General features: G+C 32.5%; 1 protein-coding gene across 5 annotated transcripts in view; it reads left to right on the plus strand.

The window, feature by feature from the left end:
• Positions 1–26,927, plus strand: part of LOC133178567 (anoctamin-1-like) — a 61,842-nt gene that overhangs the window by 269 nt on the left and 34,646 nt on the right. Inside the window, exons 2-27 of one of the 5 annotated variants that reach the window (XM_061313282.1) lie at positions 268–327; positions 3,636–3,748; positions 4,202–4,225; positions 5,820–5,978; positions 6,348–6,446; positions 7,166–7,210; positions 9,066–9,113; positions 10,793–10,941; positions 11,580–11,698; positions 12,509–12,564; positions 12,906–13,009; positions 13,663–13,797; positions 15,119–15,279; positions 15,649–15,731; positions 16,109–16,180; positions 16,293–16,370; positions 16,731–16,937; positions 17,428–17,576; positions 17,801–17,855; positions 18,663–18,763; positions 19,309–19,445; positions 19,978–20,130; positions 21,940–21,992; positions 22,500–22,678; positions 22,830–22,935; positions 23,191–23,484. In XM_061313282.1, coding sequence (XP_061169266.1) covers positions 268–327; positions 3,636–3,748; positions 4,202–4,225; positions 5,820–5,978; positions 6,348–6,446; positions 7,166–7,210; positions 9,066–9,113; positions 10,793–10,941; positions 11,580–11,698; positions 12,509–12,564; positions 12,906–13,009; positions 13,663–13,797; positions 15,119–15,279; positions 15,649–15,731; positions 16,109–16,180; positions 16,293–16,370; positions 16,731–16,937; positions 17,428–17,576; positions 17,801–17,855; positions 18,663–18,763; positions 19,309–19,445; positions 19,978–20,130; positions 21,940–21,992; positions 22,500–22,678; positions 22,830–22,935; positions 23,191–23,466 — 2,921 coding nt within the window. In that variant the 3' untranslated portion in view covers positions 23,467–23,484. Of the gene's footprint in view, positions 1–267; positions 328–3,635; positions 3,749–4,201; positions 4,226–5,819; positions 5,979–6,347; positions 6,447–7,165; positions 7,211–9,065; positions 9,114–10,792; positions 10,942–11,579; positions 11,699–12,508; positions 12,565–12,905; positions 13,010–13,662; positions 13,798–15,118; positions 15,280–15,648; positions 15,732–16,108; positions 16,181–16,292; positions 16,371–16,730; positions 16,938–17,427; positions 17,577–17,800; positions 17,856–18,662; positions 18,764–19,308; positions 19,446–19,977; positions 20,131–21,939; positions 21,993–22,499; positions 22,679–22,829; positions 22,936–23,190; positions 25,334–26,927 lie in introns of those variants that run through there. The other 4 variants (XM_061313281.1, XM_061313284.1, XM_061313283.1 and 1 more) reach the window with 4 other exon arrangements.

Below are 26,927 nucleotides of genomic sequence, written 5' to 3' on the forward strand. Positions count from 1 at the left end.
TTGCTATATTACACTTCATTGATCTCTACAATGCTGACCACATTGGTTTAATATTCATTGCACACTTCAAAAATTGTTCATCCTGTCAAAATTGTGCATGTGGGTGCAGGGATATTAAGGCAAAGCAAAACCAAAGATATCAATAAGTACTGATAACCAAAAATAAATGTTTTGTTTCTGTTTTTGGAGAGAGAGAGAGAGGGAATGATTTGTATTAGTGTGCATATATAGTGGGAGAAATGATACATGTTAATTGTATTTTTATAGAACAAGATGACACATTAAATGTGACAGCAGACACATCTGAAGACAGCCCCTTAACCAGCAGTGAGTATTACATATCACCAACCCACTCATTACCCCCTCCACCCCCCTCCCCTCTACCCCACCAACACCTCCTCATGTCTCCCTTCCTCCCAATAATTGTTGTGTGGAAATTTGCATAGCACTTAATTTGAAAAAGAGAGGAATAAATGTGGAAAAATATTCTTGCATTAAGTTATGTTATCAGTGATATGCAGAAACATGCCACTCTCTACCATCAGCTCATACATTCACAAGACAGAGAGGAACGAATGACAACTCTGCATGGGAGACTGAGAAACTGCATGAATAAAGATTTTTTTCACTAGAAAGTATTTCTGGCTTGTACGTCACATGATGCTTAATAATGGGTGGGGTGTCATTACACATGAACAGGATGATGCAGTGCAGCTGAGTGTTAAAAAATATCTTATATATCTGCCAGTAAAATTGATGATATGTTATGAAATTTTATCAAATTATTGTGAAAGTATAAATGTAATATAATTATGTTAGGCATTTGCATAATATACATTGTCAATTTCAGCAGCTTTAAAGCTAGATGCACGAAATACATTTGATACTAGAACTAATCACAGAGAGTATGTTTGTGTATTGATTCAGAAAGCTTATGGAAAGCTTATGGGATGTGAATTTCAATGAATGCATTGAGAATAGTATACTCAGTGTCTATGTATGTAACTGGAAGGTGATTGGTAGTGCTTCATATTGCTGTGTGTCACATAGGATATTTCCTGTCCACAGAAGATCATGGGTATAATATGTTTACATTAATTAGATTCATCTCATTTATTTTTTTAAATAGAGATGTAAATTTGAAAAGAGCAAATAGGTCCTTATGCATTTTGCATCTATAGGTATGATAATAGAGAAAATTATGTTTTGGTTTGTTATTTTCATTTGAAAAAAAATAAGATTGGAATTGTTTCCTTATTTTAAATGAAAGCACCTCTGAGTTTTACAATGCCATATATGTGTGTACAATAAACATTATTTTCTTTTTCAATGAAGAACTTTGAACTTTATATCCTTATATTTCTTTGGTACTAGCTGCAGATCTCAGATCATCTGTAGCTCGCTGGTCTGAAAAAATTGGGATGGAAGACCAGAGAGCTACAGTGCCACCCATTGAAAAAAGTGCATGTACATTTATTGCACACAAAAAAGTGAGCTGTTTCTCCATACAGATACAGATCTGCAGTTACTTTAAGTTTTTTGTACCTGTGGGTATTTTTTACCAGTGCATGGTGAAAAAATATTTTTTTCTCGTATTTGTTACTACATGTATTTGTGACAAAAAAAAAATAGATTTTCTAAGAAAAAAAATCTTATTATTGATGTAGAAAGGTCAGATATTACTGCCATTCTAAATACAATACATATAGAAGTTAATGACAAGGGTTTTTTTTCTACATCATGCAATCTCTACATTTATGTAGATACAATGTATATATAGATTAGAACATTTGAGATAATTACCAGCTTTATCAGGATCTTAATGACTGCATATTTTCTTAGCAGTTTACGTTTCAGACTGTCATATTCACTTTAAATATGTTACATTATCATGACAATTGACAAAAGTCAATGGCATTAATGCACACACATTTAATTTAATGTACTGTGGATAGCAAATCAAAACTTTTTTCCTGTATTTTTTTCCCTAATATTTCAGCCTTATATCATGAGTTACATTGGGTCTCATTTTTCTCCCCCTGATATAATACAAAATAAAGTAATTTTGAAATTCAAAAATGTTTGAAAATGTTTCTGAAATACACTATTTGAATAAAGTTTTCAGATAAAACAATACCAAGGGTCGATCTTGACACATGAAGTTCAATTCACGTAATTATGTTGGAAATTTAAAAAAATTGTCAAACTTGTAATTTTCATTTACATTACTAGAAATGATGGAGTAGCTTGTTATTTATTGAGCTATAAAGCTAACTTTAAAAGCCATAAATAGTAAGAAACAAAGCATTTCTTTCGCTATTAGTCACTAATGTGTTTTGATACGATCCATCAATATTCACCTGGACCAATACACATTTGACCTTCACCTCTGATCAGCATACCTGTACTTTCTATTTCCACCTTAGGATATGTCTATACAACATCTACATTGACAATAACGGGGAAGATTTTGATAGTTTGGAGGAGTGCTATTGTCAAATGTTATGCAAAGAATTTGGAGCATTATCGTGTAATTGTGTCACATGGGATTGTGTTTCATTCATGGAGATGTAAATTCTTGACCTGGATTTTAATAGAGAGTTCCACTTGAGTGACCTGCTTTTGTAGTAGGGTGTGTGGAATTCTGTAGGATTATTTTGGGGCGTTTAAAATATTTTTGCAAGAAAAAAAAAGAAACAACTGCTTTGGAGAGACCACTTTGTTGTTTATTTAACAGATTTATGGTGTCACTCTGAGTGGCTCCCCTGGTATGTAACGGACTGAAATCAATTATTTAAACAGAATCGGAGCCTGTAATTATAGCACAGTCAAAATAGCCAGCAGAGAAAGAATTTCAGCTATAAGAACATTCCATTAAAGCCAAATTATTCTTTTGTTAAAATCATACTAATTACATCGAACAATTAACGATATATATATTTTCCAAGAAGGATGTTTGATATTTGGAGGGAAAATGAGAATACAGGAAGTAATATATGATATGTTAATATTATTAATCAGGGTTTTTTAAACTTGATCAATATATTTGAAATTTGACTTCCCGAGTCTGCATGCTACAATAACCACTGCTTATAGCAACTTTTACATCATTCCAAAATGGCATCTGATGATGAGCGTCTTATGACATTGAGTAGGACTCGATTGTCGTACGCTCAGATGACTCGCTTACCTGAGTTCGAGTTCTACAATCCTTTAGCAGGTTCATATGCATATATTTAGAATTTTTACTTGCACTGTTAATATATTTAAGAAATTCTCGCATTCACAGTGTTTATTTCATCTGTATATTCCTATAATGAAGTACATACCTAAGCAATAATCCTGGCTGTAAGATGAATATTTTAAAGACAAACATTATGTGTTGGTGATCAGTTTGATTTGCATATTGTACCTTTTATTGTCTTAAAAAGACCTTTTGGCTATATTTGTTGACATTTAAGCTATCACTCTAAAACATAAAATTTGTAAACTTGCACCATTTTACATTTAAAATTTGGAATTTTGACAGGACTGAGGTATAATGAAATTTAACTTCTCAATGCAAATTAATTATTTACTCTTCAAGTTTTGATTCAGAATATTAAAATTTTTTTTTTAAAATTGTTTTTAATCAGATGAAGTGATGCAGCCCCAGACAAATGGTGGAGGTAAAGCGGCCAGTGTTAATGTAACGGGGAATGTGGACGATGACCCTGAGGATGCAGACATCCAGGACAAAAAGCCCAGTGTAAGTTTCCCATACAGAGCCATCTAGTGGTCACTCTGATTTATAAAGAAAGGGAGAAAACTCTGTAATTGGCTGCAAAAAATTTATTATACATTGTTTTTTTCTAAGTCAACGTAAAGTTAAAAACGTTGTGATCTCTATCTATGTGTTAAGTTTTGCAGTGTAATTAATTAAAATGCGAAGACACCTTATTGCTTTTTCATATTTTTCTTTGTAATATTAAGCATTCTGCCTCTATTTGTGCTTTTTATAGAACTTTTGTAATCTAGATATATTTCAAAACAGCTTTGAATAATCCTGCAACCATGGTTTTGAACATGGAAAGTGTGAACTGTAATTATGCATTTGTTCACTTTGGAATGAACAAAAACAAACAATACAAGTTTTGTTTAAAGAAGAAAATAGACGGCTTGATAATAGCTAAAGCTTATGTAATCTCCCATTATTCTTTAGCTTTCAGTTGATCAAGAAGTGATGGTAAATTATAGAGTCGAATGTCTACAGCTCCGCTGTCATATATATACCTTTACAAAGAGTTTCTAACTGTTACTTCTCCTATTATGATATGCTTTTGTATGTTGCTACTAGTGACAGATTGTGTAAAACTGAGTTACACCGACATTCCAGAAATGTGTTTATATAGCTTCAATCAGTTATGAGTTGGCTGCAGCAGAAGAGAAAGTAGGGTAATATACATTTATCCATTTTTGTACATAGATTTTGGGGGAGGGGTGGGGGGCTGAATTGGGGTTGGTTTTTCCACTTCAACTCTGATCAGAAATTATCCTTCAAAGTAATTTCCAACTCAAAAGTGGATTTACCAATTTATCAAAATATGCAAGCTTCTGACAGGAGCAGTTCAGAATATAATTCACTATTTCATGATTGAAATAATGTATATTTTCTCAAATTTGTCAAGTTCTGAATATTTTCAAATTCAAGAGACATTATCCTCATTCCAAATTTTTATAGCAAAATATTACGCATTTGTAATACACATATCAGTTCCAATTAGGTATAAACAATTTGTCTGATTGAAGCTATAGTATTGAGTTCTCCCAGATAATAACAACAGATATTGCATATTTGTGAATAAAAGAATGTTATTTCATGTTTGGTTGCAATTGATATATTTGTTTATTATTAAAGCCAGTTTTAAGCTATGTCAATTTTAGTATCATGATAATCAAGGATCATGCAGCTACAGTGACTTAACCCATTAGATGACATTTCAATTTCTTTCATAGTTTCTATATATTCTGTCATCTCTAGGCAGTTTTCACAATTTCATACAATCATGCAGATTTCAGAATGCATGTGAAATTTCAATAACTGTAAGAGATAATTTACTTGTTAATTGATCTGTTTTCGTCAGGTTTTAGGGCATGGTTTTATGTACAAGGTGAATGAGAATGTGTGTCGTGTAATCAAAGACAAACTAAAAAATCGTGTGTCTGCACGATGGTTTTCTATAATAACTTGAAAAAGAGATTTATTGTATATAATATAATTCTGTAATACACATTTGAACCCACACAATATGTTTTTTATGCATATTAGTTTGTAATGAGAAATCCATTGACTAACTAGTATCCTGATTGATTTTTCTTTACACCTGACATTGAAAAATGTCCAGTTTAACTGCACAGATCAACTTTTTTCACTCTCAACCTAATGATAAATCTCACTTAACTTTCAGAATTTTGAAATTCTGAAAATCCTGACTTGGTGTATTTAATATTTTTCTTTCTATCAGAATTTTTAATTGTCTTAGAAGTTTATACTTTAAATACAGCACAGTAAATTTTGAAAACGTGTTTATTTTGGATATCAAGTGGTATCTGAACATTTAAGTTGATTAAGGCGTTATGAAAAATAACTTTACAAAGATTTGTTTAATTGAAAAGTATCTTTTCCTATACATATAAGAAGAAAATATATATATAAATATATATATATACATGTATACGATATATAATATATACTGTACATTACATGGATAATTTCTATTCATGTGATATCCTTTTAACAGTTATAATTTTAATCAACTAAACACATCTTATCATTGTAGGGTCGTAACATGTTTTTCAAGAAGAGCAGAAAGAGAATTGATTACATCCTGGCATGGAGCACAGAGGGAAAGCCAGAGAAACTGGCACAGTCCTCAGCGGCAAGGGCGGTGTTTGAGGAAAACCTTAAACAGGAGGGCCTAGAGCTGGAAAAGGATGAAGTTAGTCCTGTGTTCTAATTCCTGATTCATCATTGCAAAGTAGAACATCTAGATCATTGATTTTCAATTCTGAAATTCTGAACTTTTTATAGCCCTTTGTTTTTATGAAAAGTTGCTGTTACTTAAAAAGAGACATATGTATTTTGAATCAGCATGTACTAGTTTACAAAATCAAGATCTCTTCCTTTTAGTAATTAATAAATTTGTCTCTATGAATTCACTTATTTGAGACTTGATTTAGCTTTAAATCAGTGAGTTTCAAATATATTAAATATAATATACATAATGTTCTCAAAGTGAAAGTATCTAAAGGGGAATAACTCTTGCTAGAGAAATTTCAGTCTTCTAACAATATGATTATATTTGCAGAAAGAGGGAGAAGAAATTCACTTTCTGAAGGTCCATGCTCCGTATGAAGTGCTGACACGGTACGCTGAAATCCTCAAAGTCCGCATGCCTGTGAAAAAGGTTTGTAATTCTTTTTTACTTAATAATTTTTTTTGATATAGTAGATTAGTTAGAAAGTACTTTGCATGTAAATCTTATCAATTAAGGTAAATATGGTGCACTAATTTTTTTTCACCAATTTTTTCATTGTTGTATCATATACAATAAAGTTAATGATTACTCACCACTTAAAAAAATTGGGAAATATTTATTGCTATACACTTAAAGTTAAAAACATAAATTATTGTGAAAGTGCAAAATACAGCATAGTCAAGATCATAGATTCAGCAATGAGTTAAATATTATCAGCTGATGTGTAAATATGCACAATGTAATTACTTTCTTAACAAACAAAACATACATTACAGAGATGCCTTTTAATTTGCTGCTTTTGGCCTAATGTATTTATGTTAGCTTGTAAACTAAGCTTTTGTATTAATTATGAAGACAAATTCTGTAACACAGCTATCTAATATACTGGGGAATTTACAAAAAAATCAGAATATATACAATTCAGGAACATATGATTAAGAATACTTGGTAAAAGTTCAGGAGGGTTTAGCAGCCTCTAATATTATGTGGATGGAACATTAAGAATTCCATCATACATGTAGTGTTGGGGGGGGGGGGGGGGTATTGTGGTGATTTGTATACTTATTTGTATACCTCCAGATGTAGAGCCATTTTTCCTACATTTAATGTATATACTTATGTACGTCTTTTATCGGTGTGATCAACAGAGCATGGACTTGGAAAAGATCCACGAGAAGTACGCCAAACTCGAGGTACTTGTTAGAATGTCATTTCCTCTTGCATTTTTCGTAGTGCGTTTTCTATTTTTTCCTGTCATGCGCAGGTTGGAAATGTAAGCTTTTTTGAACTTTGATTCTCTCTTTCTTTCCCTTTGGCTAGTTTTGAAACAGTGATTTTAATGAAGTTTAAGGTTAACTAAATGCAGGTATTGTAAATATTGTTCAATTATTCTAAGTGTGAAAAGATACTGTAAAATCACATATTTTCGTGGGGTCAAAATTTCCAGGTTTGAGGAAAAAATATTGGTTTGTGGGGTTTTGATTTGATGGTTGGAAAAGTGTTGAGTGGTTATATATATATGAAATTTTACATGTTTTGCGGTGCCTCGAAAACAACGAAAATTAAACCGCCATGAAAATTAGTGATTTCACAGTGTATTGGGTATTTTATACGATAACAGAAAGATTTGAGATACACTTTGATTTATTTCTTGCTTTATTTAATATTAAACATATATTAAACATTTAATTAATATTATGCTTGACTCTGAAATTCTTTTCCATCATAAGAAATTTTGGTAGCTATAGCCTCTATATGTAATTCCAAGAAGCTAGATTTCTTCTTTTTTCCAATTTGTTGAATTATGTCTAAGGTTTATCTCTAATTTTTAGGGGTTTTTTCTTTGTTTTATTTTTTTATGTATGAGGTACTTACAGTTAAGTTTTATAATCCCTAGCAGTTGAAACACTTAAATCTTCAAACATGTGAGCTGGCGCATCTTGATTTCTGATAGGGCATTTTAATAAAATATTTTAAAACAGTCTACAACATTTGTACAAGTTAAGTCACAGCTTATTTATCTGTTAACAATTATTTTAGTACACATATTTTGATCCTATTTTTAGTACACATATTTTGATCCTATTTTTAGTACACATATTTTGATCCTATTTTTAGTATACATATATTGATCCTATTTTTAGTACACATATTTTGATCCAGATAGTGAAGTAAGTAAATTTGAGGTTTTTCACCAACAAACACGAGGTGTGCATTCTAGTAACCTTGATCATACTTTTTTTTTCTTTCTTTATGTACTATATTTGCTGTGCTATTAAACCAACTTTTTATTTTTATAACCAGTGAAGGTCATTGCTGCCCATGAGCACAGGAAGAATTTTTTAACTTTTCACATGCATTTGACATATCTTGCACTTTCCATTGAAAAAAAGCTTAAATTCATTCCAATTTATGTATATTTACATGGATTGCCTTAATTTGGTGATATGTGGCATTTCCAAAACACTGTTTTAGGATCTTTTTGAAATGCAGATTCCAAATCATATACTGTATAGAACAATAATGCTTTTTTAACATTAATTAATCTTGCTATAGCTACTCTATGGTCCTCCACAATGACCCAATGAAATTAGCAATTTTAGCAAGAGTGGAAAATATCTTCCTCGGGTGTCAACATTAAATGTAATAATAATTTAGATGCTAGTTTATGTATGAATTAATTGATGTGTATTAATTAATGTACATTGCAAAATAACAATGTTGGTTTGTTTAAATCTCAAGAAGGACATGGTACAATTTAAATTATTGAGTGTTTGTTGATTAATTCAATCATTATACATTTTCAACTCATTGGTAAAATGTTCAAATCTTAGTTGAAAATTCATGACTCATAAATTCAGTTTATGTAGAGTTGAAATTTAGTTGACTCCACAGAATAAATTTTAAATTCAACCTTATTTTTAAATCTGGACATGTCTTAACTAAAACTACAACAAGCCAGCATTGTAATCATTTTGTATATATGTGATATAATTCCGTAGACTTGTCTTTTAATGGCTCTGTGTGTGTATTCTTGCCTATGCATAGAAAATCCTTATAAAGAGCGGGGTCAACGAGTTTCATCGCCGCGTGGTGGTATGATGTTCCTATTCCATTAATAATTGGAATTTCTGTCGTTGTGGTTGAGCTCTTGTTGGTGCTAATGCCTATTCTAGTTGAAATTTGTTCTGTGACTGTTTAGTTGAAATGTGTTCTATGACTGTTTTAGTTGAAATGCACTCTGTTACTGTTCTAGTTCAAAGTTGTTTTAGGTTCAGTGCACTTTCCTTAAATTTTTCACCCTGAAATTTTACTTTAATACTTTCCTTTGTCCTTGCTTGTGTATAGTGAGAAAACTAATCTGATTATGACATTGATTAAATATATGTTTCTTGACTTGCATACACCAAAGTATTGGATACTATATTAAAGTTAATAGTTTGCATATTTCTGAATTTTAGGGTTAAGAGTCTGTGTTTCATATCTTGAATATCTCAATGTGTTTTATGCGTGATGGAATGCAATGCATGGACAACAGTCTGAATAAAAAGCAAAAATCTTTTCAGTTGATACTTGTGTGCAACCATTCAGGGGAAATAACTTTGAGCATAAACCTCCAAGCATGTGTTAACACCCAACATAAACTAATACATTAGTATTATTATTACTAATTTTAGACTTTGATAAGTGGAAAATATAGAAATTAATTATAAAACTTTGTGTTCAAATGGAATAAAAGAGTTTTGTTGGTTTGCGTATCGAAATGTGTTTACTGTTAAATATATATCTTAGTTTGTATGGGGAAAATTAGCTTCCAATAATAATAATGAACTCATACTCTCTTGATTTAATATTGTTTTAATCCCTGTATTTTATTGTCTGTGTGTCCATACTTTAACCTTGACCTTAATCATAGAGCTATATAAGATAGGCATCATATCAGGTTGCTTGTATTAATTTTCCTTGGAAGAGAAAAACCAAAATACAAAACTCATTGTAAAACTTCCCTGCCCTGATGTCCATTTATTTAAATTTACACATAATTACTAAAAGAATCACTTGAGAATTTTCAGCATAATAGAAAATCTTCTAGGCTCAGCATCCAGGCAGTCAATAATGTTGTATACTGGGAAATATAGTGCTTCATGAACCTATCCTAATTCCTTTATCTGTATGCCAGTGAAGCACAAATGTAACATCAAGGACTGTGATTAAGAAAAGAGATTTTGAGTTTAAATTTCTGACTTATTAAGTGATAAAAGAATGGTAATAAATGCATTAAATAATTGTTTTTGGTATACTTATAGAATGCAATAAACATGATAAATGCTCTGATATGCTTATGAATTTTATAGTAAAATGCCATGATTTCTTATTTCTGCCTTAAAAGAGTGAATTAAGATTTCGCTTTAGGAAATAAATGCTTAGATTTGCAGCATGTATGCATTTGGAGCACTAAGAAATTGGGAAAATTGGAGAAATCAGTAACTTGCGTAGCACCTTTTAAAAATGATTAATTGCTTTACAGAGCATCCCAATCAGAAATAACAGTATATACATTAAGCTTAAGCTATGGAATGGAGTTCAATTTTCTATCAATATCTTTTAAATTTATTTTATATACATATATGCATTTCTCTGTAACTATATTTAGCAGTACTGTAGTAGTTTTAGATATTCTCTATTTAATTAGAAAATATTTTATTGAACAATCAGGAACTTTTTGGCAACTTCACCTCCATGAATTTGCAATTAATGTTGAAAAAATTTTGTAGACCCCCATTAAGGCTGTCAGTACCCGCCTGTGGGACACGATGACCTCTTTCACAAAGAAACTATTTACCCCTTTCCAAGTGGACACCACAAAGGTCAAGCCAGTAAAGAGAAGGTTTAATCTGGCCTACAGTAGAGACAAGGAATATCTGTAAGTGTGGAATATTAAGCAGGCCTTTCTTTTGCCAAAATACTTGTAGATCACCATATTTTTCATGAGGTTTTTATGAGATAGGTATTTGGCATTTACAAGTGAGACAAAATTTTCACAAATTCTAGTTATTGTTTTATATGATCTATAATAATAATGAAAATATATGTGAGAATAAAATTTTCATAAGCAGACTAAAGTTCTCGTAATAAAAAGTGATTTACAGTATTTCTGCTTGTTAAACTGGGTCTATGCCCCCAGTCAGTTTAGTGACATGGTGGAGGGAAAATTAAATCAGTATTACTGTGACATCACTTATTTTTGTGGAGGGTTAATTTTCTTGTTTCCATGATATAAAATTAAGAGACCCATGAAATTATGTCCTCCACAAAAAGTTTAAATTCAAACTACTTATCTACCATACGTCTTCCACCATGAAATCATGTACGTCCCCAATATTTTTTCCTCAGATCCTCAGAAATAGTGATTTTACAATATACATATACATATATACAGAAACTTGGATGGATTTTGATTCACTTAAATTGACACACAGTTCCTTGAAAATTGCTAAGGAGATATATGCACTATTGCCTCTCTAAATAATTCACCTTTTCCTTACCATTATTTACATGTAGGTTTGATATACCAGAGGATAAGGACACCCTCTTTGACAATGCTACACGAAGTCGAATCGTCAACTTCATCTTGAGACGTAAGGCTTTCAGTAAAGAGAAAGAAAAGGCATTCTCTTTTGGTAAGAGGATTTTTTTTTCATCTTTGTTCATTCAGTTAACTCTGGTAAACTTAATTAGGAATTATCTTCAATATCTTGGACCTGATGGAGATGTTTAAAAAACCTAGAAATATCCAATGTTTAGAGAAGAAGATGATTTGAGAGTGCATTATGGTATGGACAGTCAACCTCCTCCTACTTATGCATTGTATTTGAAATATTCATACTTGGAAATAGCTTAGTCCAACATTATTTCTAATTTGTATACACATGACTGTGGATAAAAAGTAAGATATGATTTATCAATGTTAATACGTTCTATTTCCACTATGGAAGAGTTATACTTCTTAGTGCGCTCTTTTGTGAAAAAGTCGGAAAATGTACAAATCTCGCGGGATTTCAGGGACAAACGTAACGTAAACATGTAAACAATATGTTGAATGTCGATGAACAAATCCTAAGAAAATGCAAATGAAATATTTTATTGTTGTGGACTTTATATACATCAAGAGTAGGAATGACAACGATATCAATTTATATCTATTGTTGATCATATGTATCTATTTATCGTATGGTACATCTAAATACAATACACGTGCCTCGGAAATGTATTTTTTAATTAATGGATGATAAATTTAGGGTTCTCTCTCTCTTACATATGTCTTTTAGTTCTTCTATTCTTTAATTAGAATGACAAATACATTTAACATTAAAAATTGGATTGAGATTGGCATGTTTTGTATTATCCGCAACGCCATGCTGTCCCTGTCAGACGACCAAACGCGCCTCTAATTTTGAAGAGTTCACTAATGGAAATATAACGTATTGCAGGCATTAACAAGATGATTGCAGATGGACATTACACAGATGCATATCCCCTCCATGAGGTATGTTTTTATTTCAAGGAAGACCAACAATTTACCAAGTAACCATTGTAATATCTGATAGGATGTAAAATATTAGTCAAAGATTTATGTTATGCTTCAAGATTCATAGACATTTAAGGTGGCCATTAAATGCTAAAATAAGTACAGTTGATCTTTGGTATCTCGAACACTGATATCTCAAATACCATAGATATTACGTGATTTGGAGGTCCCCAACCACTTATTCTTTAAAGTATTTTACTCTTGATATCTCGAATCCTCTGATATCTCGAAAGTTTCTCTTGGTCCCATTGAGTTCGAGATAAACGAGGTTTGACTGTATTGACCTTGTTTGTTGGCAGGGCCATTGGAAGGCTGGCTCAGCTGACAATGAGAGGAAGTTATTGTTTGATTACTGGGCTAACTGGAGGAACTGCTTCAAAGTGCAACCACTGGACCATGTCAGGTGAGTCTGTGTGTAACTGCTAAATCAGTGAACCACAAAAGAGTCTGAAAATGAAAGTAATCATATTTTTGAAATATTTTCTAAATAATTTTTAGGGGTTAGAAAATTGTAGGTAAGAGAGAAAAAATATATGAGCATATGTGCATGATTATCAAAAGGCTAATTGTACATGTATATTTAAAAAAGTTCACTCTACATTTTTATCAGAAATCATGACCTTGAACAATGTGACTTTTGAATGTTATCATTTTTGGGCATCAGTGCCTGCCAATTTTTTTTTGCTGATAAATATTGGTTCATAATCAGTTTACTGTATGTGTACTTAAAAAAATGGGCTTCATATTTTAGCGGGGGTTTTTTTTTGAAGGGGGGGGGCAATGATTACCATTAATAATTCATAAATAAATACAATACATAACGTGGACATGTGTAATGCTAATTTATGATTGTGCCAACCACTCAATACCCAGTCAATGTGCTAGATTTTTAATAAATTATGTCAATTTATTATGTACACATACAGTATGTTAAAGGATATCATGACTTGCATGTATATGTATATATTCTGGTTTGTATGCCAGATTTATTGTACACACTTCGCTACAGTATTTTTCTCTTACTGCTTTAATTAGCTTGACATTATTTTTCATCAGAGGCTACTTTGGAGAGAAGATTGCCATATACTTTGCCTGGCTTGGCTTCTACACACAGATGTTGATACCAGCTTCTATCATCGGTCTTATTGTGTTTATCTATGGTTGTGCAATATCTGGGGACAGTTATCCAGCGTATGTTTTATTCCTCATCATAAAGTTCATGAAAATTATATATAACTAGAAAAAATGTTTTCTAACATGATTCCCATCATAATTAAATTACTAGATAAGATTTAATGTTCAAGTTGTTTGGATCATTTCTTTGTGTCAAAACTTTCGATTTATGCAGCATGAAATTTGGCCATGAAATGTTTATTTTTTAGTGCTGATCGAAGTTCCTAAATCCTGCCTAATACGATGTAAACTTAAAGTCCCTTTCAATAAATTCAATTGTTCAAAATGTTGTCTAATTCTGAATGTTGTCTAATCAGGACAGTTTTTTTGGAACCAGTGGTGTCCAGATTAGACAAGTTTCACTGTCAATATGTTGGTGTAATTTAGAGTTATTATACCCCCGCTCCGAAGGAGAGGGGGATATACTGTTTTACCCTTGTGTGTCTGTCTGTCTGTCCGTCTGTCTGTCTGTCTGTCCGTAACAAACTTTGGTCACAGTTTTCTCAGCAACTACTCATCAGAGGTGCTTGAAATTTTAACACACTCTTTGTTTAGGCATGCCATATGGTGGGATTCATTTTTGTATGAATTCGATGTCAACTTCCTGTTTATCCGTGCGTTTGTCTGTACCATACATAAAAAAAATTTGGTCATAGTTTTCTCAGCAACTACTCATCATAGGTGCTTGAAATTTTAGCACAATCTTTGTTTAGGCATGCCATATGGTGGGATTCATTTTTGTACGAATCCGATGTCAACTTCCTGTTTATCAGTGCGTCTGTCCGTACCACACATAACAAACTTTGGTCGCAGTTTTCTCAGCAACTACTCATCATAGGTGCTTGAAATTTTAACAAACTCTTTGTTTAGGCATGCCATATGGTGGGATTCATTTTTGTATGAATCCGATGTCAACTTCCTGTTTATCCGTGCGTCTGTCCGTACCATACATAACAAATTTTGGTCGTAGTTTTCTCAGCAACTACTCATTGCAGATGCTTGAAATTTTAGCACAATCTTTGTTTAGGCATGCCATATAATAGGATTCATTTTTGGAACAAATCCGATGTCAACTTCCTGTTTATCCGTGCGTCTGTCCGTACCATACATAATAAATTTTGGTCGTAGTTTTCTCAGCAACTACTCATCGCAGATGCTTGAAATTTTTTCTTTGTTTAGGCATGCCATATGTTGGGATTCAGTTTTTACAAATCCGATGTCAATTTCCTGATTATCACTGTGTTTGTCCATAACTGAACTTGTGTATTCACATCAGAGCGGGGGTATTATTAGTGAGCATTGGCTCACAGACTTCTTGTTTTTCCTCTTTTGAAACTAGGAATGAGATTTGTGATGAGAGTAAAAATTTCACGATGTGTCCGCTGTGTGATTATCAGTGTCCATACTGGAAGCTGAGTGCAGCATGCTCGCACGCTCGAGCGAGCAGAATATTTGACAATGGTGCCACTGTGTTCTTTGCCATCTTCATGTCATTTTGGGGTAAGTTTCAAAAGTCATCAGTTTAAAGTTTTTTAATTTTAGCAAATGGAATAGGACATTGAAGGATTATTTTGAAAGTATGGTTTGTTTAAAAATTTGGAGGAGAAAAAAAGTACCGAAAAGTTTGTCCACTATATAGAGTAAAATACAGTTGCAGAGAGCACATTTATGATGAATTCATGCTTACAGCAAAGTGATTTTCATTCCTTGTTTATTTAAAATGTTTAATGAACTTCTCAGACAAATTATGTTCATTATGAATCGAAATATTATTATTCTTCCATGGCACTTCACTAAAATGTGCTTTACTGTATGGTACTTTGCCAACAATTTCTAAACCTACATGTGTGATATCTTATCTTTTCAAAGGTACTTTGTTCTTGGAGTTCTGGAAGAGGAAACAAGCTGCCTTACAGTTTAAGTGGGATCTCACAGACTTTGTTACAGAGGAGGTAAAGATATTTTATCTTCCTTAAATTTCCTATACCTTATCATGCACTTTCTGATTGATTACTTATATAACACAAATGATTGTGAACTTTGCTTTTAAAATTATAGTGTTTAGATTAGCAGATATACATTAATTATACATGTACTATAGATTCATTATTTTTTTGCCATTACTTATTATCGGGAAATGGATTGTAGCACCACAGAAATAAAAGCGAGTAATTTTATTTTGCGAGTGATGTTTATCGCAAAATTACGCAGTAATTAATTTATCACATATATTTAGGAATCTACAGAATAAGTTTTGGTAATTGTACAATATATATATTTGTACAAGTAGTATAATTGTAACCCAGTAAATTACTTTTTGAATTTATAGCAACCTCCTAGACCAGAATTCCTTGCCAAACTCGAACACATTACAACCTACAAAGAACATCCCATTACAGGGGTAAGTCTGAGCAGGCAATGAATGTTACTGTAAGAGATGTGAAAAATTAATTTCCAGTTGTGCAGTATTTTTACTGTTTAATTTTAATTATTCCTAATCCCAACTTTTGTAGATAAAAGAGCCACATCTTCCTTTTTGGAGGAAAAGATTTCCTATATACCTCATGTCATGGACTGCCATGTTGTTTCTTGTGAGTATCAACGGATTGATTTCTTAGGGGCTGCTAATATTTTGGCATGTGCTCTGTTGTTTTGTGTGACAGGCCAGAAGTACTTTTATTCATATGGTATAGGACAATTGAGTTCAGGAAGAAAAAGGTTAAACCTTTTTTTCTTTTATGATAGTTAGAATGGATTTATTTATTCTTCTACCATTTCAATTTATCTGAAAGTTTCACCTGTCTGATGTTATATTGAAATTTGTATAAACAACCTTCTGTGTAAAAAAAAAAAAAATTCAAGTATAATTCATGTTTCTCATTCTGCACAACTATACACATTCTCTTCTGTGGCTTCTATTTTCCTTTCATACACTACTATTATGATTTCAGGCATTTCTGGCTATTGTGGCTGTGGTGGGGGTCATTGCCTACCGTATCTCCACCCTGGCTGCCCTGCAGGTCCTCACAAAGAACACCCCAGTAACCAACTCCACTTTCATCGCTTCCACGGCAGAGGTCATCTACCAGAATGCCAGTCTGGTCACCACGGTTACTGCGGCCTGTATCAACCTGCTCATCATTATCATACTTAATTTTGTAAGAAAACTTCTGTTACAGCTGCTACCTTTTGTGTATAATTCATAAGTTTTTGAAAAAAAGACGATATAAAATCTGGGAAAAAAAATTCTCTTTCAGCTTTTGAATGTCTGATTGCTATAAACTGTTTTCAAGGTTTCAAAGATATCATTCTTAGAGAATTTATACATCTTGTGATGAAAATGTCAACATCTGTAACATCTGCTGCCTTTAGATTTTTTGTATCTCAATGCCAAACTACCTGCAAAAGTTCAAAGTTTCATAGATGTCAGAAGTACATGTATTTTTTTTTTATCAAAACATGTTAAACTTTCATCCAACTTGTTGACATAGAAAGTTACATTTTGGCCTTTGTTAGAATAGGTTAGGTCTTTTATCATTTGATTTCCTTTGAAATGCATGTTGGAATGTCCAGCTTTGTTTATAGAAGAAAGTTTCCATGTGCACTCTTTAGTTTCATAAAATTTATTTTTTTCCCCCATGATTGTAGATTTACAGTAAACTGGCTTTCTGGCTGACTGACTTGGAGTGCTTGCGTACCCAAAAGGAGTACGATGATAGTATCACCCTCAAACTGTTCTCTCTACAGTTTGTCAACTACTACTCCTCCATTATCTACATAGCTTTCTTCAAAGGGAGGTAAATAAGTTTAAATAAATGCTTTTGACTGATAATGAATGTTGTACATAATGGAGGTTAATTTTTATAATCGCACCTTTTGATTTGCAAATATAGGTGCTCTTTGTAATTATGGCATTGACCTAATGAAGAATGGGGGGGGGGGGGGTGCTTAAAAAAAATTTAGTCAAGGAAACTGACATTTTACTTTTCAAAGCATTATGAGTCCTCTTGGTAAATTTTAGGTTGGTTGGACGCCCAGGAAAATATGCCACTTTATTTGGAGGTCGTCAAGAAGAGGTAAGATATTTAAAAGTACAGGGGGGGGGGGCTTTATTGTTTGTTTACATAGGATATTAAGGCTTTGCAAAAATCAAGGTAAAATTTTTTTTAGCTCACCTCAACGTAGTCGAAATGAGCTTATGCTATACCCCCCGCGTCGGTGTAAGCGTCATCGTCCCGGTTAAAGTTTTAGAAGCAAGTCCATTCCCAAGTAACTGTAAGCCCTACCTTGAACAAACGTGCATGGATGATGCATCTAGGGATGGACACTACCACACTTGCTACAGATGCTGGATCTGACCTAGATTTTCCACATGAGTGAATTTCAGCCATATTTTAACCAAAATAGCATGGATGATGTAGCTAGGGATGGTCACTTCCAGACTTGCTTTGGATTCTGAATCTGACCTACATTTTCCAGATGAGTGACCAGGATATTTTTTTTGGAGTAGCTATATAACATTATGGCCTGTTATGATTAAACTTGCATAGATGGTGTATCTAAGGATGAAAACTTCCAGACTTACTTTGGATGTTGGAACTGACCAAAATTTTCTTGATTGGTTAACAGGATTTAAACATTTTTTGAACAGGTCTCCAACAGTTTCCAAGTAACTATAAGTCGTACTTAAACCAAACTTGCATGGATATTGATCTTGGGATGTACACTAACTAAAAAAGAATATGCTGTGAAATTTGCCTTACTTAAAGATAACATTCTTCGAGGTGAGCTTCATAATCTTTGATTAGCTATGTTTTATATATGCACAGAGATAATAATTTTGATTTTCACAGTTGATGAGAAATAATTTTGTTTATGTGCAGTGCGAGGCTGGAGGGTGTCTCATTGAGCTCTGTATTCAGCTGGCTATCATCATGACAGGAAAACAGCTGATTGTCAACAACATTGTAGAGATTCTTATACCGTAAGTTCAACTGATTGTCAACAACTTTGTAGAGATTTTTATACCATAAGTTCAGCTGATTGTCAATATAGCTAAAAAATTCTTATACCTCAAGTTCAGCTGATTGTCAACAACATTTTAGAGATTCCCCTATTGTAGGTTTACTAACATCACTTACATTTAATTAATATTACTGCAATGTTTTAACACACAAAGAAACCCATATACTGTAGTGTACAAATAAAATGAGTGACTATAATACAAAAAGAATTCCAAAGTGTTTAAAATTCATTTTAAACATTTCATGAACAAATAAATTCAAAATCCCTGCAAAGTTTAGGCTAGTCCTTTTATTTTGGCCCACACTGCAGGATCCAGAGTTGATAGGATTTTACATGAAGTTGATTATATATTTTACAGGAATTTGATTGTACTTTACAGGAAATAGATTGTATTTTACAGGAAGTTAATTTTACTTTACATGAAGTTAATTGTACTTTACATGAAGTTGATTGTATTTACAGGAAGTTGAATCTATTTTACAGGAAATGAATTGTATTTTACAGGAAGTTGATAAAGTGGATTAAGAGGAAGATCTGGCCAGAGACCAAGGAACAGAAAATGAATAAATCTCCGTGGGAGAAGGACTACAAACTACAGCCTGCCGACACCACATCACTGTTCTACGAGTATCTGGAAATGGGTAAGCTCAAGGTTCATTGTGCTGTCAGGCAATATATCTATTAGATATACATGTATTAGGTAAAATGTCAAAGTGTCAAATGATTAGCCAGACATTTCAAAAGTAAGTCAGTAAAGGATGTAACATGTTTTTAGTGATTAAGCTGTTTATATTTAATATTGCATTAACTTTAAACCGTCTGGAAATTTATGCGTCAATGTAATTTATGATAAAAACGTGATGAGAAAGGTTTCGTTTACGTACCTCCAGCATACCAATGCATTTAAACACATTCAGTTTAAACACTATATAATAACAGTATTGCATAAGTTAACAGGTACCCTGTGTGTAATGTTCTTGCAGATAATTCGAGTAATTTACAACACGGGTATTTTATCCACCTTTACAGTATTTCAAAGATTTTTTTTTTTTAGATAAAAAATATTTCTTCTGTGATTATATGCCCATATGAATACACTGGATAAGAATATTTGCATTTCCAAAAATTAAATGCACATGACTGTATATCAGTCAGTTTGTAAATACATTTCAGTGCTGCAGTTTGGGTTTTTGACCCTCTTTGTTGCGGCCTTCCCACTCGGACCTCTCTTTGCCCTGATTAACAATATTCTGGAGATTCGATTTGATGCTGTCAAGTTCACCACACAGCTAAGGAGGCCCATGGCTGAGAGGATTCCAGATATAGGTAGCTTTTACATTTGAGTGATAAACTAGGAATGAGATGGGATACTGAGTAAAATTTAATAGCTGGTATTGGTCAAATTTGAAGATATTTGAATTACCAATTAAAGCAAGATACATGTATGTAATGGATGTATGCCGAAAACAGTTCTAATTGAAAAATTATCAGACTGTTTGAGACTTCTTACATGTATAGCCGTAAACAGTCCTGATTATTTTTCATATGGAAGCATATGTCAGAGGCATTAGCATGTATCTTACTCAAGACTGCCTTTTAAATGAAACATAGAAGAGCTTGATTATGAAAAAAAAAAAAAAAATCACTGAGGTGCGTATACAGTGGCGCCTCGTTTATCCGGACGCCTCTGTCCCCAACGAAATCGTCCGGATAAATGAATCGTCCGGATAATTGAATCACATCTCAAAAAGCACTCTCTAAGCATGTACATTGTATATATGCACATTCTTGTTTCAAATGTGACAGCAAAGAAAAAAAACTTTTAAATTATATTTTGGTTTATTGTTTTAAAAGCAGTAATTGATTAAAGAAAAATATATATTAAAATTTAATTTACACAATAAAAAAAAATGGACGGGCAATTTTATGCTGAGACCTCCTATTTTAATTCGCCTTCTCTTTGGCCTGTGACTTCATGGGCTGAGCAAATTTTGATCTACAGTTGTTTTATTTAGCCATATATTATAATTATTGAAGCTCATATGATATGACAGAACTGTTCAGCATCATCATTAAAAATGTTCAAATATAAACTAACCCCGTATATTCATTACACAGGGTTACTTTAAAATTAACTGCAAGTTTAATCAAACAAAGTATTAAAAACATTCATAAACACAAGCCATCTTCATGATTATCAATATTTTTTTTTTCTACAGACGCTAAGTTTAAATTTCGATCATTAAAAATACCTTGATAAACGTAATCAACTTCTGTACGTAACGCCAGTTTTATATATCTTTTCTAAAGCAATGGACGTTTGTAAACGGTAGAACATTAAATAGAGATATTTCTTCAGTTATGTACCTTTCTAAACTGTCTTGTGGGGAAAAAAGCGTTTCAAATACATTTACGTTTTTAGAAATGGAAAACAGTATTTTAAACTAACGCAATCAACATGATAAAGAGCATTACAAAATCGCTCGTTATTTATTGTTCATTTTATTTACAACTCTCCAAAATTCTCATGAATTTACCGATGTACATACGGTTAGCAATATGATTTTGAACAGATTATTATTTAATTAATGCACAGTGTAAGCTAAATATTAAAGATAAACGTGTGATTGAATTAGGGTAAACACACGCTAATTAGAGACGCTATTGTTTGTAGGTCACAGGTAACCGTCTTCAAACTGACTGTATGGCAAATGTTTTTACAACAATTAACACGAATGCAAGCGAAGTGTGAAAAAGTCGTTTCTTGAAAATTTACCGTCCGGATAAACGAGTCATTTTTCAATGAACTATTACGTTTTGTAGTAGAAATTGACTGTCCGGATACGGAACGCGAATTTCCGGATTAATGAGACAAAATAACGTGGAAAAATCGGTTCCCAAAAAGTATCGTCTGGATGGTGAAGCGTCCAGATAAATGGCGTCCGGATAAACGCGGCGCCACTTTATTAACAGTCTTATGTATTATTATTGAACAATTATGGGTGAATTTTGGGACAATTACATTAAGAAAGTTTTGAGCATTATACATGATTAAAACTGTATCTGTTAAAAAAATTTAATTCAGCATAATAATTATTCAATAATATACACTGTACCTCTCCCTCTCTTTTACAGGTATTTGGTACAGTGTTTTATATGGAATCTCTAGGATTGCCATTATTTCAAATGTAAGTTTTCAAAACAAAATTATAGTGTTGTTACAATATTCGCTGACTATCGAAAAATCATCACTGAAGGCAGCATGTTGGAGACAATTGATAGAAAACTTTAAATTGGATAGTACTTAATTTTTTCAAAATATTTTTTTTATACAAACTTGTTAATCCTTTAACATTATCAAAGGGCATTCTTCTATTTCTCTTGCAAATGGCAGACAAATAGTTCCACAAAACATAAATTAAAATTGGTCTTGCAGATTTATGTTGAAATATTGCTTTCATCATTTACGAGAATATCTGAATATTTCATGGTTAACTTTATTTTAATTAAACCTTTAAATTAAAGCTCAAACTATTGATCTTATAATCGATTGTATGCTACTGATTCAATTTGATAATTGATAGTAAATTTGGTCCGATTTTGCAACACTACAAAATTACATGATTTCTTTAATTGACTTTATAGGGGATTTTTCACTTGTATCCTACTTTAAATATTGTATTGATGTCCAATAGGCTTTTATCATTGCTCTGACGTCGGATTTCATCCCTCGTCTCGTGTACGAGACATCGTACAGTCCTACAGGAGGTCTGGAGGGATACGTTAGCCAGACGCTTTCTGTATTCAACACCTCAGATTTTAGCGAATCTCATCGCCCAGCCTTTCCCGGCAGTGAAAATGTCGAAACTTGCTTGTAAGTCTTTCATTACTCATCTATTCATGCAAATTCTTTGTTTCCTGTTTTATTCAAATATAGGTTGATCTTGCATTGAGCTTCTGTGTGAGATTAATTTGAAAACAGCTGATCAAAGGAAATATAACTGACTTGGTATTAAAATTTACAGCTACAGAGATTTTCGAAATCCCCCTGATGCAGACAAGCCGTATGAATACTCACAAATGTACTGGCATATCCTGGCGGCTAGGTTCGCGTTTGTGGTGGCATTTGAGGTATGCTCCCTGAATAAGTATTTTAAAAAATATACAGTGAATGTACACGTATCTCTGTTACGGTATAGAGGTGAAGGTAACTTTTTTTTTTTAATGAAAATCAACAAAGTATGGTTGTGTGAAATTTTATACTTTTGAATTAATATCTTTTATAACATACAGTGGATTTTTAGATTATAACAAAGTTCATATGTAAAGAGGAACAAGATGATGTTATAATTTGTGCTCAATTTAATTTTAATTTTCTTTCTTTAGAATGTCATTGTTGTTATAACTGGCCTGATAGCTTGGTTAATACCGGACGTCCCAGAGAAACTCAAGTTGCACATTCGCAGGGAGGCGTACATGAGTAACGAAATCATCATTAAGACCGAGCTCCTCCGAGCTAAAGGGGAACCCATTACCGAGGGGGAGATCGAGAAGATTATCGAGGATGAAAATCAGCGATATAAAACAAACGAAATGGGAAGCATGGAGCTGGTCCATCGAAAATCAGGATCCCCAGAGACAGGGGATAGTAATGTTGTTTAGCAAATAATTCCTCTTAGAGTAATTTTAAATTACGTTTGTGTAGAAACATTGGCAGTGCATTATTGTTTAGAACTGAGCTGAATGACACAACTAACTTTATGGAAGAGATTTTGGACTACTTTCATCACTTGATGGTGACTTTATGAAAAAAAAGTTTGCTCATGTTTGTATTTTTAAGATTTAAGGTTGTACATTTACATTTGAATGCAGCATTTTTACCCTATTATTAGAATTTCTTTTGGAAAAATTTTCCTAGTAATGCCTATTATAAATTTCCTTTCTCTCAAATTACATTCTAATAATTTCCAGTCCAAATACAAGTCCTTATCTCAAGTGTTCATGGGATCACACACACAGTTATAAGCCTTAATATCTCAATCTCAGTGAGACGGACAAAATATCTTTGAGATATCCAAGTGTTCAAGACAATGCGGTTCAAGGGTATCCCATGTTTAAACGTATGTTAGACCAAAACCTTCCCCCACATAGTCTTTCTATTTATCTACATGTATTACCATTAATTAACATGTGTATATTTTATCATGTAATTTTTCGAAGGCATGTATACCTTGGAGTAACAAGGCATTGTGTTTCAATATCATTTTTGATGAACCATGGTTCTATACCTTGAACCTTTTAATGGTTTTTATCTTAGTGAAATCTGTGTTTTTGGAATGTGTTGTGATTTGCATTTGTTGTCAATTTCCAAGGTTTATGTATTATGCTGTCCTGTTGATTTTGCATAAGTTTACTATTCATTCTTTTATACCATGTTTTTTTAATTTTTGTTCAGCATTTTTTTAATAGCAACTCATGGCAATTTCCCAAAGCACATTTAATTTTTTTCGTGTTTAGTTTTCTAGTACTGACATTTGCATGCTTGAGTAGATGAGAGGAAAAGTTGAACTGCTGGAAAAGAGAATCTCATTTCTTGACATTTTTACATGCTTTGTGATGAGACGATATACTCGATGATTGTTTTAAGCAGAATTGATTGGGTTTTTTTCATCACATTTAAAACGGTTACAAAGTGTAAAAGTGAATAAGCCTGGAATAATATACAATGTATTATGTTTACTAAGTGTCAAATTTACATATAATTTCATGTTAACATTTTCATATTTATGTATCTTGTTACGTAGTACATAATCATACTGATATTTTTCAAATATGGATTATATTAATTGTACTAAATTTATTACAAGTGTACTTAACAATATTTTAATGTTGATCTTGCTTTTGTTTGAACAAATCATTTCTTGGCTGATGAAGAGGACCGGGCTTGAAATTGATGATTTTAATTCCTGCCTCAGTAATTGTAAGAAAAAAAATTATCGTTCTCTTGAGAAATTTACTGTAAAGAAAAGTTTGTTCACATGGGCAAAAAACTGTGTAGTATATATGGAACAATTTTGCATAGATAGCTTTGCCTTGTGATTTAAAGAAATGCAAAAAAAAAGTGCAATAGGTTGTATTTTTTTGTTTTTTACCTCCATTCGTGACCCATCAAGGGAGTTTAAGAGAATTATGTAATATATATGTACACATATACATGTATATGAAAATTTAGTTCGTCTCCCCCCCCCCCCCCCCCCCAATATTTTGTCACACTGTGTAACTCTTGTATTCTCTCCACTTCTCAAATACAATACTGTCAATATTGTTATGTTGTTGTGACTCTCTCTGCAATACAAATGTACTTGCAAGTTGATTAAAGCTCAAAGGTGATTGTCTTACAGCATTCAATACTTTCTTTAAAAACATACGGGTCATTTTGTATACTGCACGTTTCCTTCGGCTTCTTGATGGTGCTAGTCATGTTGCTGCCCTTTTTTATTGCCAGAAATTCATACCATTTTCTACTGTACATTGCATTTCTTTAATTTAAACAACTTTTATGTAAAAATCTCATGCTTGAAAAAAGTTTTTACCTTGGATGCATCAAAATAACAAAATCCATGTTGAATAGCTGTACACAAAAAAGTATCGATCATGGTACATGTGTATTTGTAGAGAAGTTCTGCAGTGCCAGAACACTGCATTTTCTAATATATACGTTTTGCTTGTTCATTGCTTTACCCATGTTACGTATGTTAGAAGCTTACATGTATGTGCATGTAGTTTTACCGGTATTTATGTTTAATTTTTTTTATTTTCTATATCACCCAGTTAGACTTTAATACATAATAATAATGTAGTTCCTATCTTATACAATTATTAAATATTTTTCTCCAAAAGCCTGGCAGATTAGCTACTACAGAATAAGGTTTTATAAAAGTTCAAATATTTTTTAAAAGCATGCTTGTATAAAAGTTGAAGCCGATTTTGATCGAAACTTTGAATGCATTTATGAAATTATACTTTTACACTTGGACAGATAGGATGTGATTACATCATTGTGTAATTATTACCTTGCATTTAGGCATCCTTTAGCTGCCATTTTCTTGAAACATGATTTAAACATGAATAACTCATGTATATCACTAATTAAACTGTATGTAGTCTTGCTCAATGTCTTTTCTATGATTATATTACCGGTAATATTACCATGTAACAACCCTAACAGCCTTTTTATTAGAGCTACTCAATACATTTAATGTATATAAGTTTCCAAGGAAAAATTAGCTAATTTATTGGTAACAATGCTCATAAGAGTTGAGAATTTTTTTTTTTCATTTATTACATGTATACACACAAGTGTCTTTGATGTGTTAAAGGAACTAATGAAAGTATATGCAATGATAGAATAAGATTTTTTAACAGGTTCTGCTATCACCTACTAGACATTTTATGGTTGGTTAACATTTACTGAAAAAAATCTCAACCATGTATTACCAAATGACGTTTTTATTCCACCTTTAAGTAATATGTGATCAACCACAAAATTTCATATTATATTGTTGTTTGGTTAAGAAGGGTGTAATAGCAACAGAAGTGGGTTTTTAGCTCACCTCAACGAAGTCGAGATGAGCTTATGCTATACCCCCGGCGCCGGCATTAGCGTCGGCATTCCGGTTAAAGTTTTAGGAGCAAGTCCCATTCCCAAGTAACGATAAACCCTATCTGGACCAAACTTGCATGGAGGATGCATCTAGGGATGGACACTACCACACTTGCTTCGGATGCTGGATCTTACCTAGATTTTCCAGATGAGTGAATTTTAGCCATATTTTAACCAAATTAGCATGGATGATGTATCTAGGGATGGACACTTCCAGACTTTCTTTGGATTCTGAATCTGACTTACATCTTCCAAAACATTGTTTTTGAAGCAGGTCTATTTCCAAGTAACTATAAGTCCTGCTCAAACCAAACTTGCATGGATATTGATCTTGGGATGTACCCTAACTAGAAAAAAAAAATGATGTGAAATTTGCCTTACATGTAGATAACATTCGTCGAGGTGAGCTTCGTAATCTTTGATTACCTATGTTTTTAATTTTGTTTTACATTTTGTTAAA

Source organism: Saccostrea echinata, unplaced genomic scaffold (assembly GCF_033153115.1).
Source record: "Saccostrea echinata isolate AGI-Se365-2 ecotype Australia unplaced genomic scaffold, CSIRO_AGI_Sech_v1 ptg000003l, whole genome shotgun sequence".
NCBI classification, from domain to species: domain Eukaryota; kingdom Metazoa; phylum Mollusca; class Bivalvia; order Ostreida; family Ostreidae; genus Saccostrea; species Saccostrea echinata.